This window comes from Cynocephalus volans, chromosome 5 (assembly GCF_027409185.1).
Source record: "Cynocephalus volans isolate mCynVol1 chromosome 5, mCynVol1.pri, whole genome shotgun sequence".
In the NCBI taxonomy this organism is placed as follows: Eukaryota; Metazoa; Chordata; class Mammalia; order Dermoptera; family Cynocephalidae; genus Cynocephalus; species Cynocephalus volans.
The window spans coordinates 54,604,143-54,617,444 of record NC_084464.1 but is presented as its reverse complement, the minus strand read 5'-3'; the positions used below and the strand labels follow the sequence as shown (position 1 = coordinate 54,617,444).

The following is a 13,302-nucleotide window of genomic DNA, read 5'->3' as shown; positions in this document are numbered from 1 at the left end:
GGTCAGACAGCGCGCGCCGGGAAGGGCCGTGGAAGCGCCTGCGCACCGCGGCCCTTCCGTCTCACACTCCGCCCATCCAGAATCACGTCACGAGGGAGCCGCCACTTCCGCGAGCGCATGCGCAGTAGCGGCTCGGACGCGTGCGCAGCGCCGGTTCCTTCCCGGCTTCAGCTTCTGCAGCTCACGCTCCTCCTCCCGTTCCCCACCCCCCAGCCTGCCGTGGCTGGGTACCAACGTGTGGTCCAGCCAAAGGAGCCGTCTGTGCCTCGTGTTCCCGGGACGGCTGTGGTGCGCGCTCGCTGCGTGTGGCGCTAGCCATGGCGATGGATCAAGTGAACGCGCTGTGCGAGCAGCTGGTGAAAGCGGTGACGGTCATGATGGACCCCAGCTCCACCCAGCGTTACCGGCTGGAAGCCCTCAAGGTAGCTGGGGTCCTGGCGCCCTGGGCCCGCCTCGAGACCCTCCCCTAGCCCTGGCCGCCCGGGCGCCGCCCCTAACTCTGGTGGTCTTCCGCCCACGCGGTCCCTGGACTTCCCTTCCCCAAGCCCGGGGGCCTTTCCCTTGCGGCCCTCCGCGCCTCTTCCCACCCCCGCCTTCTTTGCTCGCCGTGCCTTCCCTTCGCCCAGGACGCTTCAGTCCCTAGCTGCTTCCCACGGCCTTGTCCTACCCCTTCCCCCATTTCTGCTCATTCTTGGCCGTATCTCCTCCACATCCCGCTGCACCCATTTTCATCCCCCAAATCCCACATCCCCTCGCCTTCCCTTGGCGCACGTGCAGATCCCGTCCAACACTAGCTTCATTCTTTATGGTTTCTCCTTCACTAAACGCTTCTCTGCTGAACCACTCTCCTGACCTGTCCTAACCGAGTTACAGCCCGCCTAGTGACCCTTTACTTACAGACAGACATCTCTAGCTAACCCTCGTCTGTGTCCTGGGCATTTCTGGGCTAATTCTTACACATACCCTCCCCCCATGTTTTTTAGTGTGTGATATTCTTAGGCTATTTTGCGCAAAGATGAACTTCTACCACTTGCTTTGCATTTTTACAAAGGCATTTTGGTTTCCTGAAAGTAGTTTTCTTGAGTCTCAGATGCTCTGCTCCTGGGACTGACTCATGTGTTGCAATTTGGGGCTGCTAATACAATAAGAGCTTATTCCCACATCAGTGTATGTGGGTTGTGAGAAATGAAGAATCAGCGCCATTTGGGGAGTCTGCAATATATAGGAGTATGCCACAGGTTTTGGAATCAGAAACAATCGGGTTCTATTAGGTTATTCAACACAAAAGTAGAAAGAATACTACAATGATCCTGCGTATACATGTCATCTAAATTCAGCAGTTATAAAAATTTTGCCACATTTTTCTATCCCTTTTTCCCCCAAAGGTTTTTTAAACAAATCCTTAAAATTGTCATTTCATTCCTATGTACTTCAGGAGAGTATCTCCAACAATTTTTTTACTCTTTTAGGTCCAATTTCTGTTCAACACTAGTAAGGCTACTATTGGTCATAGATAGCATGGAAAATCTGGAACAATCAAAGTGGAAGGAATGTTTGTCAGTTTTTTTATTAATGTATTATTGATCTGGGTTTTACAACTTAAAAATATAGTTCAGGTTGGAATTTCTTAAGATGCAGTTTTTGTAATCCCCACGCTCTCTTACTCCCAAAGGAAACACTAACTTTTCTTCTTTCAGTTTTGTGAAGAGTTTAAAGAAAAATGCCCTATCTGTGTCCCCTGTGGCTTAAGGTTGGCTGAGAAAACACAAATTGCCATCGTCAGACATTTTGGTCTTCAGATCCTGGAACATGTTGTCAAGTAAGGAGCTCTTGGACATTACCACTGAAGTCTATGAGAGAACTAATCTGTATTTCTTATGTAACCTATAGAGATGCTTTTTAGGTGAGTGGAAAAGAGCAATCCCCAAGAAGAAAGGAATGATCCCCACGATGTTATCAGAATCTCACAGGAGCTCCCATTCAGGACTTTACCTTTCTCCTCTTCAGTTTCTTTATCCATGTTAAGTGCCTGGTGCATGTTAAGCATTCAACAAATATTAGCTGATAACTGCTAGTCATTCAGCCAGCATTTATTGAGCTACCATATGCCAGCAGACCTCAAAACCTTTTTAGAAGAGTGCGATATATAGGTAAACAAACCTGTGGTTAGTCACTGTGCCTTTTTTTTTTTTTTTTTTTTTAAGTTTGTGTGTGTGCTTTCTTTGAATGGCACATTGGAAGTAAGATTATCGGAGAATAACAGAAAACTCCTAACTTGAATCTCCTTCCCTCAAAACCTATCAGAAGGGTCAGCTTTTAAGACTTAGCCCCAGTGTTTCTGGAATTGTGCTATCACTTTGTAAGCAAGCACAGAAAGAGAGTTAGTGGTATCACGACTGTGTTTTCTTTTTTTTTTTTTTAAAGATGACCGGTAAGGGGATCTTAACCCTTGACTGGGTGTTGTCAGCACCACGCTCACCCAGTGAGCTAACCAGCCATCCCTATATGGGATCCAAACCCATGGCCTTGGTGTTATCAGCACCGCACTCTCCCGAGTGAGCCACGAGCCAGCCCTCAATATTGTATTTTCTGAAAAGCAGCTACATTCTTCCAGTTGTGTAGATGTATATTTGCTTCTGGCCTATCAATAAAGTCATGGGAAAAGCCAGTTGTGGCACAAATCTTTTGTCAATTCCAGTTAATGGACCACTTATATGTAAAACTGTCCCAAGAATTTTTCTGTTGGTAGTATTAGTTAACTGTGGACTGTTTTTGTGCATTCTTTGAAGCGCACAAAATCAAAAAGTATAATTTCTTTATGAAGTCACCAGCATAATCTAATGCAGGAATCAAAGCTATTCTCTTGTGAGGAGAAGACTTCCTTTTTTTTTTCTTCAACTCCAGAGAAGACTTCTAATGTGGTTCTGTTGACTTTGTGCATTTTGGTGGCCAGGTTTCGGTGGAACAGCATGTCTCGATTGGAGAAGGTCTATCTGAAGAACAGTGTCATGGAGCTGATTGCAAATGTAAGGAATGGGTGGTGGAAGACTTTTGTTTCCAAGGTAGTTTAGACAAAATGTGACTTCTTCAATGTAGCATTTGTGTAAAAATTCACCGTTTCTAGATAGGTCAGACAGCACGCTTTGTGTAATGTTAACCATTACCTTCAAGGTAAAAAGAACCACCATCACAAGAAATCATAATTCATCACATTTCTCTTACTAGGTTTAATTAATCACTCTTATGTGTTGACTTCTATTTTTAAAATTATAAAGACAGGGCAGAGGAGATTAAACATTTTCAGCAAATAAATGAATGAGATTCTTAGATCTAAATTAGGTTGAAACACTATCCGCTTTGTTTCCTTTTATTCCAGAACAAACTACTGTGTTATACTAGTGATGAAAAACATACGGAATTTGTTCTCTTCTTTTTTTTTTTTTTTTTTTTTGCAAAGGGTGTGAAAGGTAGAGTTCCTACCCCTTTCATCCCCAAAGTCTAATGCCTTATATAGAGAAAAAAAATTCCCTTCAAAATCATTAATTAACTTAGCTAGCTAGAACTTCTGTTTTGCTAGTTCTGGGGAGACGATAGAAGTTATAATTAATTAGTCTTGACATCATACTTCAGAAGACACACCCAGTTTTGGTTTTTATATATCTTCTAATATTAGAACTATTGGTAAAATATTCAATTGCTCCTCCATACCTTCCCGTTTTAGCAACTTCTCAATGTACTCCTTATTTCTATACTCTTCCACCCTGGCCTCTAAAAAAAATGAAACAATCAATATGGAAGTCTCTTCAGTTTGTAACAAAGAACAATGATGACTTCCTTGCTCTGTGTGACAGCCATTTTATTAGCTGATGCAACCCCCACTTAAGCTTTAAGTGGGAGTAATGGTTAGTGAGAATGCAGGACAAGTGACTAAGACATGGAAAACAGGTCTGTTTGTTCTGTTTGGTTTAAAAGCAGGCATGCTGATGAGTTTTATACACTTCTACGGCCCAGTTTTTTTTTCCTGGAATTCAGTGTTGCAGACCTCTTAATATCTCTTGTTCTTTTTCAGGGAACATTAAACATTTTGGAAGAGGAGAACCATATTAAAGATGTTTTGTCTCGAATTGTAGTAGAAATGATCAAGCGAGAGTGGCCACAGCACTGGCCTGACATGCTAATAGAATTGGACACTCTTTCCAAACAAGGGGTATGAAATACGGCTATATGAATTCAGTATACTTGTTCTTGGAATAAACTTTAGGGTTTGTTTTTTATCGTTGTTGGTTTCATCAACAAAAAATAGCCTTTGGGCATACCTATAATGAAAAAGATGTGTTAATTAGCTTACTTTTGTTGGTATAGGAAACACAGACAGAATTAGTGATGTTCATCCTTTTGCGACTGGCAGAGGACGTAGTGACCTTTCAGACACTTCCCCCTCAAAGAAGAAGGGATATCCAGCAAACCTTAACCCAGAACATGGAGAGGATCTTCAGTTTTCTACTTAACACACTTCAAGAAAACGTAAACAAGTTCCAGCAAGTGGTAAGGGACACCTCACCCCACAGAAGTCCTAATTTTCTAACATCAGTGTTTTGGCTTTTGTTTTTAGTTAAAATAATCTTTCAGCAAGGAACTAGGGTATCTAGTTCAGCAAAAGAAAAGGCTGTTTTATAAGCAACAAAACTGAGAAGTGACAGGAAAAACTAGAACTAATTTTCTAAGAAATTCAGTTCTGAGTTTCCATGTCTACTAAAAAAAAATTCCTTTTATAGTAAGAAAATTCGTAAAATAGTATAAAAATGAAGGTTAGTATTTAATATTTGAAAACCCAGACTTCTGATAGGTCAGGGTAGACCTTGTTAAATTTTGATGTCCTGTTAAGTCCTGGTCCCTTTCGAAGTGGGCCAATTGCCAAGTTTATTAATCTTCTCTACATTATCCCTGGTATTTTTTTCTTCCTGAAAAGGTTTTTTATCTGCAGAAAAGGGTAACCCAGGTAGTGTCTTTCCAACCATTATCATTTTTAGCAGACGCCAGTCAGAAGAAGGCAGTTTGAAAGTTAATCTGACACAATAGTTCACAACTAGAGGTGATTTTGCACCCCCAGGGAACATTTGGGAATATCTGGGAACATTTTGGTTTTCACAGCTGAGGATGTTGCTACTGTCATCTGGTGGATAGAAGCCAGAGATGCTGCTAAACATCCTGTAACGCATGGGACAGCCCCCACAACAAAGAATTATCCAACCCAAAATGTTAACAGTACTAAGGTTGAAAACTCATATCTAGAATTCTCATAAGTATTCATTTCACGAAATTGGAGTAATTAAAATTGGTTTTTATGTCTGTGGCAGCTGTGCTGGGTCTTTTTTTTTTTTTTTGTGGCTGGCCGATAAGGGGATCCAAACTGTTGACCTGGGTTTATTTTTAGAGAAGCACTAGATACTAATGCACATAATGAGGAAAAGGTACTGTGAACTGGTAGGGTGGGAAGGAACTCAACAGTGAGTATCTAATATATGCTATATACTTGTTATTTGATCTTCAAAACATCCCTAAAGTCAGTCTCCAGAGGTTCAGTGAGTAACTATTAAAGATCCTCTTTTTTTAAAATTTTTTTATTAGCATATTCATTATTAAAAATCTTACTTATTCTTTATGCCCTTTATCCAGTCTCTCCCCACGCCCACTACCCATAACCATAGATTTGTTCTCTCCTTCTGATAGGTTAACTGTTTCTCTGTTGATTTGTTGCCTGTGTGATCTGTCCAGTACTGAGAGAGGTGTGTTCAGGTCCCCCACTATTATCATATAGCAGATGCTTCTTTTACTCTGGAGTGTGCTTTGTGGAGAGAGAGGACCTTTTTTTTTTTTTTTTTTTTTTTTTTGTCTCTGCTGGTGAAGTGTTTTTGTTGTGCTCTTTACCTGGTTGGAGCTGGGTTCGTCTTCCCTCCACTCCATACCTCAGGACCCTACCGGGGTCCCCTAAATATCCTTTTTCTAATAAATGGTTGCAGTGTAATTCATACCCCATTCTTTCTAATATAATGGATTCTTTCCCTAAAATAACTCCCTGAAATTCTTCAAAAGAAAACACCAAGAAAATATTTGCATTTAAAATCTGTGTATTGAGGGTTAGGGGGATATACTTTTTATTTTTCTCTAGGAAGTTTAACCCCTAGGAGAAGGGGAACAGTTGTCTTACAGAGAACCTGCTCATACCTTTCCTTTTTTTTTTTTTTTTTTTTTCCCTTTTTGCAGCTGACCTGTACAGAGATTGAACCTTGGACCTTGGTGTTATCAGCACCACACTGTAACCAACTGAGCTAACCAACCCTCCAGCCCCAGATGTGTTTTATCCCTAAGTTGAGTTGTTAGCCTATAAGATACAGGACAATTTTTCCTGAAACAGATGTATTTTATAGTATAAATAACCATAGGATGGTGGTAGTAGCTCTCAGTAAATATATTTTCTTTATTAGGGAAGATTTCTTTTGATTGGAAAGGTTAGCATTCCACAGGAAAGAAGGTATTTGAACTCTGTAAAATAGTAACATCTCTGAGTATCATCTGCATAAGTGAATTGAGAAATTAGTCTTAGGAAATTATGAACACTGACATAGTGTTTCTAAAACACTAAAGGAGCTTTCTTGGGAAATTTAGGACCTGTAGAGCTACACTTTAAACATTGTTAGTTATTTGCATTTTAAAGATGAATGGCTGTATATTTTGTAGGAAAAGCATCACAGCACTGTAGCATTAAAAATAATCTTCTGTTCACAGCTATAATATTTAGCAAAATCCATTGGCTTTCAAGTACTGTCAAATTGTGAATAGTTAGATGCCCTAGAAGTCTAGCCGATGGACCATATGCCAGAGCAAGACTGTTTGGTAATGGCTTTGATACAAGTTAGAAACATAACACTGTGGTCTCCTTCCTTAGCCTTGGTTTCAGTCGTCTCCATTTGTTAAACAAGGCTACCACTTACGCCCAGGACTAGAGCATATCAAGAGCCATCTTTTGTACCTTGAATTTCTCAGATCACTCCTAGTTCTTTCTCTACTTACATTCTTTCACCTTTCCAATTCAGCAGTAGATTGAAGGGTAAACAAAGATGGGATGAATAGACTCTCTCTCTGTCCCGTTACCTGACTCCTGCACTGGTCTCAAGGATGTAGAGGATTTATTGGAATGGAAGGTAGAGGCTGGACTTGGCTGTTGTCACTGGATCCCTTCCTTGGGCAGCATCAGTAGATGCTGTTGAGAGAGTTCCACTCATCTCTGCCCTTCTTAACACCTCTACTTGGCCAGTGATGATGAAGGCTTAATACTAGTTCTTTATAAAATATATATATTTTTGGGGGCTGACTGGTTAACTCAGTTGTTTAGAGCGTGGCTAGCCGCCAAAAACAACAAACAAACAAACGTGTGTGTGTGTGTATCTGAAAATTGAAAAAAGGAATTATGAAAAAAATCTTTTATAATCTCAATGGTGGTAGGTTTTCAGGTACTTCAGAGGTTGTTATTCCTGCTTGTATTTCTCCTTTAATCATCTTCAGGAGTTATTCTTAATTTTATTTTCAGAAGTTTCTTGGGAAAATATTCATTTTATATGCTTGTAAATTATAAATATTATGGAATTTGAAATATAAGGATAAAATATCATATTTGTGCATTTACTGAATTTCCACTATTGTGGTATATTTAGCATCTATTATTTTTGTGTACAAGGTTTTCCTATAATTATGCCCATTCATAAATGGTCATAAATTGTATTCATTTAATTTTCTTTCTGGCACTAACCTGTCCTTAGGGGAATATCAATTATGAGTTCTTAGTAAAGTTGAATACTTTTCCAAGATTAAAAGTTGTGTCTGTATTTAAGAATCATTATTTAAAGGGCCTTGATTATGGGGGGATGGTTATTATGCAGTTTTTGCTGATTAAAAACATTGGATCCTTATACTTCTTTTCTTTTAGAAGACAGATACTTCTCAGGAGTCAAAGGTAAGAGCTCTTTTTGGAGTTGGAAGGAAACTTCTTTGAGGCTTTCAGGTGCAGGGATGCATACACCTGACCTCAGCTTTGGTGGGGTTTTTTTTTTTTTTTTTTTTTTTCCATCATTGAGCTCTGGTGGAAGGGGGATAAAATTATAATATTTCTTTAAAAAGATTAAATGGGCATGCATGCCAGAATGATCTGATTCATGGATGTTGAAGATGCCATTGTTTAAGAAGTGATTGTGTATCAGAAGAAAACCTTTGAGTTTCCTACCAATGACTGTTACATGAGTACTTTTTTGCAGGGCATTGGGGGTCTCAGGCAGCTGTTCCATACAGGGATCGAACCCTGGACCTTGTTGTTATCAGAACCACACTCTAACAGTTGAGTAACTGGATGGCCCTTACATGAGTACATTTTTTAAAATATCATTTTCTTTTTTTTTAAAGATGACCGGTAGAGGGATCTTAACCCTTGACTTGGTGTTGTCAGCACCATGCTCACCCAGGGAGCTAACCGGCCATCCATTTATGGGATCCGAACCTGTGGCCTTGGTGTTATCAGCACCACACTCTCCTGAGTGAGCCACGGGCCGACCCAAAAATATAATTTTCTTTTTGAAATTAGGAAATAGAAGTTCAGTTATAACCACATCTTCGTTATCTGTTAATGAGGACTTTTTGGTCAAAAGTTATTTCTTTTCATACAGGCTCAAGCAAACTGTCGAGTAGGAGTTGCAGCACTGAATACTCTAGCAGGCTACATTGACTGGGTGTCTATGAGTCATATTACTGCTGAAAACTGTAAACTCCTGGAGATACTGTGCCTCCTTCTGAATGAACAAGAACTTCAATTGGGAGCAGCTGAGTGTCTTCTCATTGCAGTCAGCAGAAAAGTAAGTGGCCACTTCAGACTGACTTATCCTCAGGGTCTCTGAGATAGGGTGTGTGTGCATGCTTAATTGCATGTGTGGCAGAAAGACATTTAAAGGTTTGGGTTTTTTTTCCTTAAAGCCAACTTAATTGCCTGCCTCTGGCCCCTTTGGACAGAGTTTACCAATATTCTGGGGATCCAATAGCAGGATATACAGGGATTGGTCAAGCTACTCTGTTCTTGAAACAGCTGTGATTCTTGGCACTTCACACTTAAGAGATAAAAATAATGTTAAAGTTTAAAGCTCATTTAGTGGTATGTCAAAGAATCTTAGATGGTGGCTGCACTGGCTTTTATACCTTTGGGTACTGGCCAGCCACCAAAAAAAAGAAAAACATTTAGGGCTGGCCAGTTAGCTCAGATGGTTAAAGTGTAGTGTTATAACACCAAGGTCAAGGGTTTGGATTCCCATACCAGCCAGCTGCCAAAAAATAAATTAACTAATTAATTAATTAATTAATAATATACCTGTCTTGGCTTACAAATTTGACCGTGACTCTTTTCTCTATAGAAATATTATCTACAGTTGTAATGTACTTTGCTATCATATCAGCATTATTGCCTAACACATTTAAAAATATAAGTCTCGGGCCGACCCTGTGGCGCACTCGGGAGAGTGCGGCGCTGGGAGCGCAGCGATGCTCCCGCCGCGGGTTCGGATCCTATATAGGAATGGCCGGTGCACTCACTGGCTGAGTACCGGTCATGAAAAAGACAAAATATATATATATATATATATATATATATATATATATATATATATATAAGTCTCATCCAGGTTTGGTTTTAAAGAGTTGGCTTTTTTCCAGTATTCAGAAAGCTCTGGGGTATATGAGAAATTATGAAGTCAGTGTACTTGATTTTATAGGTGCAGAAGATGTTAGTACTTTGAGGCTTTTAATAATACAATTTGTATGTCTGTGTTTTCCTAAAATTGGGTCTAGGGCAAGTTGGAAGACCGGAAACCCCTGATGGTCTTATTTGGAGATGTTGCTATGCATTATATACTCTCTGCTGCACAGTGAGTATCTTTTCAGTGTTTTCTAATTTCTTTGTCATTTTTATATCTTATTTTTTTGTTTAATTTATAAAGAAATGAAATTTATTTCTTACATTTTGGAGGCTAGGAAGTTCAAAGTCCAGGGAACACGTCTGGTGAGGGCCTTCCTCCTGGTGGGGTGACTCTGCGGTGACTCAGGGTATCACATGGCAAGAATGGGCTGAGCATGAGTGAGTCTATTCAGCCTTTTTGAAGACCTTATGTTGGAAAAAGTTGTGGCCATTGACTCAGCATCCACTCGCTTTTACAGTTCTCCCCCACACAACTCGTCTCCTTGATTCTGTCTTCTGCTTCCAATGATCCCTAGGCCTCCAATTAGCCATGGTGACGAGGCCTGAGAAGGCTTTGATGTGCTGGACCAGAGTTTGTCCTAGGGCCTGCCTTGGGTAGAGAACTCCAGATGCTCTTTCTTGCTCTTCTTCTCAAAGTAATCAATACCTGAAATGCTGAGGCTCTTGGAAACACTGGGAACAAACAGAGATGTGTGTGTAAAGTACCTTCTATGTACTGAAATAATGGCCTCTGCTTACTTTCTTCCAGTTGCTCTGGAACATAATTAAAGCATTTCCTGACATGTGTCTCTTACCAAAAAGTCAGGTAGAAGTATATATTACAAATAATTGAAGCTGTTGCAACACTCATTTTTCTGTATTCTTCACTTACTCTTGGTCCCAAGGACAGATAAAAAGGTGTGAGACACACATGTATTACTTAAAATTCCTTATTATCCATTCTTATATGGCATTTATCATGGCTTTTCTTTTTTTGGCAACTGGCTGGTATGGGGATGTAAACCCTTGACCTTGGTGTTATCAGCACCACACTTTGGCCATTAAGAAAACCGGTCAGCCCCATGGCTTTCTTTTTTATGGAGACTACAGCTCTGTTTTTAAGGTGTCCTGTTAATTAAGTGAAGAACATGTCATTTGGGTAACCATTGTAATTATTGCTTCCAAGATCCATTTCTTAGTTCTGTAGAGACCATGACATTCACACTGAGGCGTCCCATCGCCGTCTGTGCTACAGGTACCATACTACCTGATGATTAGTAAAACTATGATTCAAATCCAGTCAGTCAGGCTCCAGAGCCTGTACTGGAAACCATAACACCATATCGCCCTTCAACATCACTAGAGCCTGGGCCTTTATTTACCCTGAGGTCCATGCTTTTTACCTCCAGAAGACAGCTAATATGGCTGCTGTTCACACTAGTTGTTATTAATTGCTGTTAATATGAAAAGTCCTGTATCATTTCCATCAGGTTTTGCCACCAAATAAGTTACAACTTTTTTTTTTTTTTTTTTTTTTTGCAGAACTATTTGTATTCTACTGGATTGCAGATCTGAGTTAAATGACTTGTAGATACGTGATGCAAAGTCATGTTTTTACTTTATTTTGTCAATGGTATAAAGAATTGTTACATGCTCCCCCAGGGATCTCTCCAAGTCCTCCCTGGATATAAACCAGTGTCTTCTTGTATAGCTACGCATATAAGTATATGCATTATTGTATGTGGTCATGGTCATTTATGTGGTCATGGTCATTTTATGTTGTTATCCCAAAATACCAAGGACTATGTGATACCCTGAACTAGGGTGTCTCTTGAGGAATGAGATTGCATTGAACCGTACTCCTCATTGATCTTCTTTCAGTGTTTGGTTGTTTTTGATGTTATTTTAACTTTGATAATCAACCAAGATTTGAATGTTGAGGCACAGACCAAATATAGCTCCATTTAATGGTAATCCCATTGGTTCTTTTGATGTGCAGCTAATCACAGTATTTTCTCATCTTACAGAACTGCTGATGGAGGAGGCTTGGTAGAAAAACACTATGTCTTCCTGAAGAGACTCTGTCAGGTGTTGTGTGCATTGGGCGGTCAGCTGTGTGCATTACTAGTGAGTGAGCTGTTACCTTCTGGAAAGCTTCAGGCCCATTTGTGGAGAACATTATGAAAGTTATATTTCTATAAGGGATTGCAGATGCCATTGACTTTGTCCGATGGGGCATTGTCCTACAGATTATTTTATATGAGTCTATAGATTAATTTTAACAAGTCAGTTATTAATATCAACAGCAAACATCCACATCTGTTATCCCATAAAGTCAGCGTTGCTATTCTTGTTAATTTTGGTACTTGTAAAAGCTTATTCTGCTGAACACATAACCCTTTGAAGTTCTATTAGCCCGTGAAACATGGACTATTAGCCCAAGGGAAAAAAAAAAGAAATGATGCTTTTCTTTAGCCTAAAGGAAGTACAAAGTCCTTTCAAAACTGAAACTTTTGGGGGGGTTTCAGTATCTGTATTTATTGCTCCCCTGCTCTTCCTATCCCTCCCCCCGCCCCAATTAACATAATTAATGTAGTGGTCTTTCTCTCCTGCAGGGCGTAGATTCTGATGTAGAAACACCAGCAAACTTTGGAAAATACCTGGAATCTTTTCTTGCTTTCACAACCCATCCAAGTCAGGTAAACTTTATGCATTTTATTAAGAGAATTATTGGGTCTTATTCCTGAGCCAAGCATTGTACTGTCTAGGTCAGCAGCTTCTCCCCTCAAGTAATATTCTGATAATGCTCAATCAGATTTGAGGTGTGTCCCAGGTGATTTGGTACTAGAGATATTTTAAATACAAAAGTCTGATTAATTGTGTTATTATAAAATTAATCAAGTTCATGATTTTTCTTCTAATATCACTCTGAGATTCCAATATCCTTTCTTGCATAGAAGAGAAAGTGGTGGAGTTCAGCCCACACTCCAGGAATTACATCTGACCCACAGCCTGTCTTATTAACATGTGGTCCACAACAAGCAGTCATTATTGATGCACTGCATTAGAGGCAATTTCAAAGTATTACCGAGATCTCTTTGTGAAAAAAATGTAGTTTATAACTGCTAGACTAAGTAATCTTGATTATGTAGAATCCAAATCCTTAAACTGAGGTTTTCTTTTTTTTTTTTTTTTCTCTTTAGTTTCTACGCTCTTCAACTCAGATGACTTGGGGAGCCCTCTTCAGGCATGAGATCCTATCCCGTGATACTTTGCTATTAGCAATAATACCGAAATATCTTCGTGCTTCTATGACTAACTTGGTCAAGGTATATAATGGAAATCTAAACGTGAAATGTATTTGAATACACAGATTGATTTGGCATCACTCACTGCCTTTTCTTGGTCCCTAAAATGCCTTTCTCGAGCATATTATTCTCTTATTCCTCAGGAGGAAAGCAGTCTGTACTGATTATTATAACTACTCTTCCATATTTTGGAACATTTATATGTCAAGTACAGGGCTAAGGGCT

At 39.7% G+C, this 13,302-nt stretch overlaps 1 protein-coding gene across 1 annotated transcript in view; it reads left to right on the top strand.

Moving 5' to 3' along the window:
- Positions 1 to 162: 162 nt before the first annotated feature.
- Positions 163 to 13,302, top strand: part of XPO5 (exportin 5) — a 42,517-nt gene continuing 29,377 nt past the window's right edge. The window contains exons 1-11 of the mRNA XM_063097723.1: positions 163 to 422; positions 1,698 to 1,819; positions 2,954 to 3,026; positions 4,070 to 4,207; positions 4,363 to 4,545; positions 7,985 to 8,011; positions 8,715 to 8,900; positions 9,883 to 9,959; positions 11,797 to 11,896; positions 12,385 to 12,468; positions 12,973 to 13,098. Coding sequence (XP_062953793.1) covers positions 318 to 422; positions 1,698 to 1,819; positions 2,954 to 3,026; positions 4,070 to 4,207; positions 4,363 to 4,545; positions 7,985 to 8,011; positions 8,715 to 8,900; positions 9,883 to 9,959; positions 11,797 to 11,896; positions 12,385 to 12,468; positions 12,973 to 13,098 — 1,221 coding nt within the window. The 5' untranslated portion in view covers positions 163 to 317. The remainder of the gene's footprint in view (positions 423 to 1,697; positions 1,820 to 2,953; positions 3,027 to 4,069; positions 4,208 to 4,362; positions 4,546 to 7,984; positions 8,012 to 8,714; positions 8,901 to 9,882; positions 9,960 to 11,796; positions 11,897 to 12,384; positions 12,469 to 12,972; positions 13,099 to 13,302) is intronic.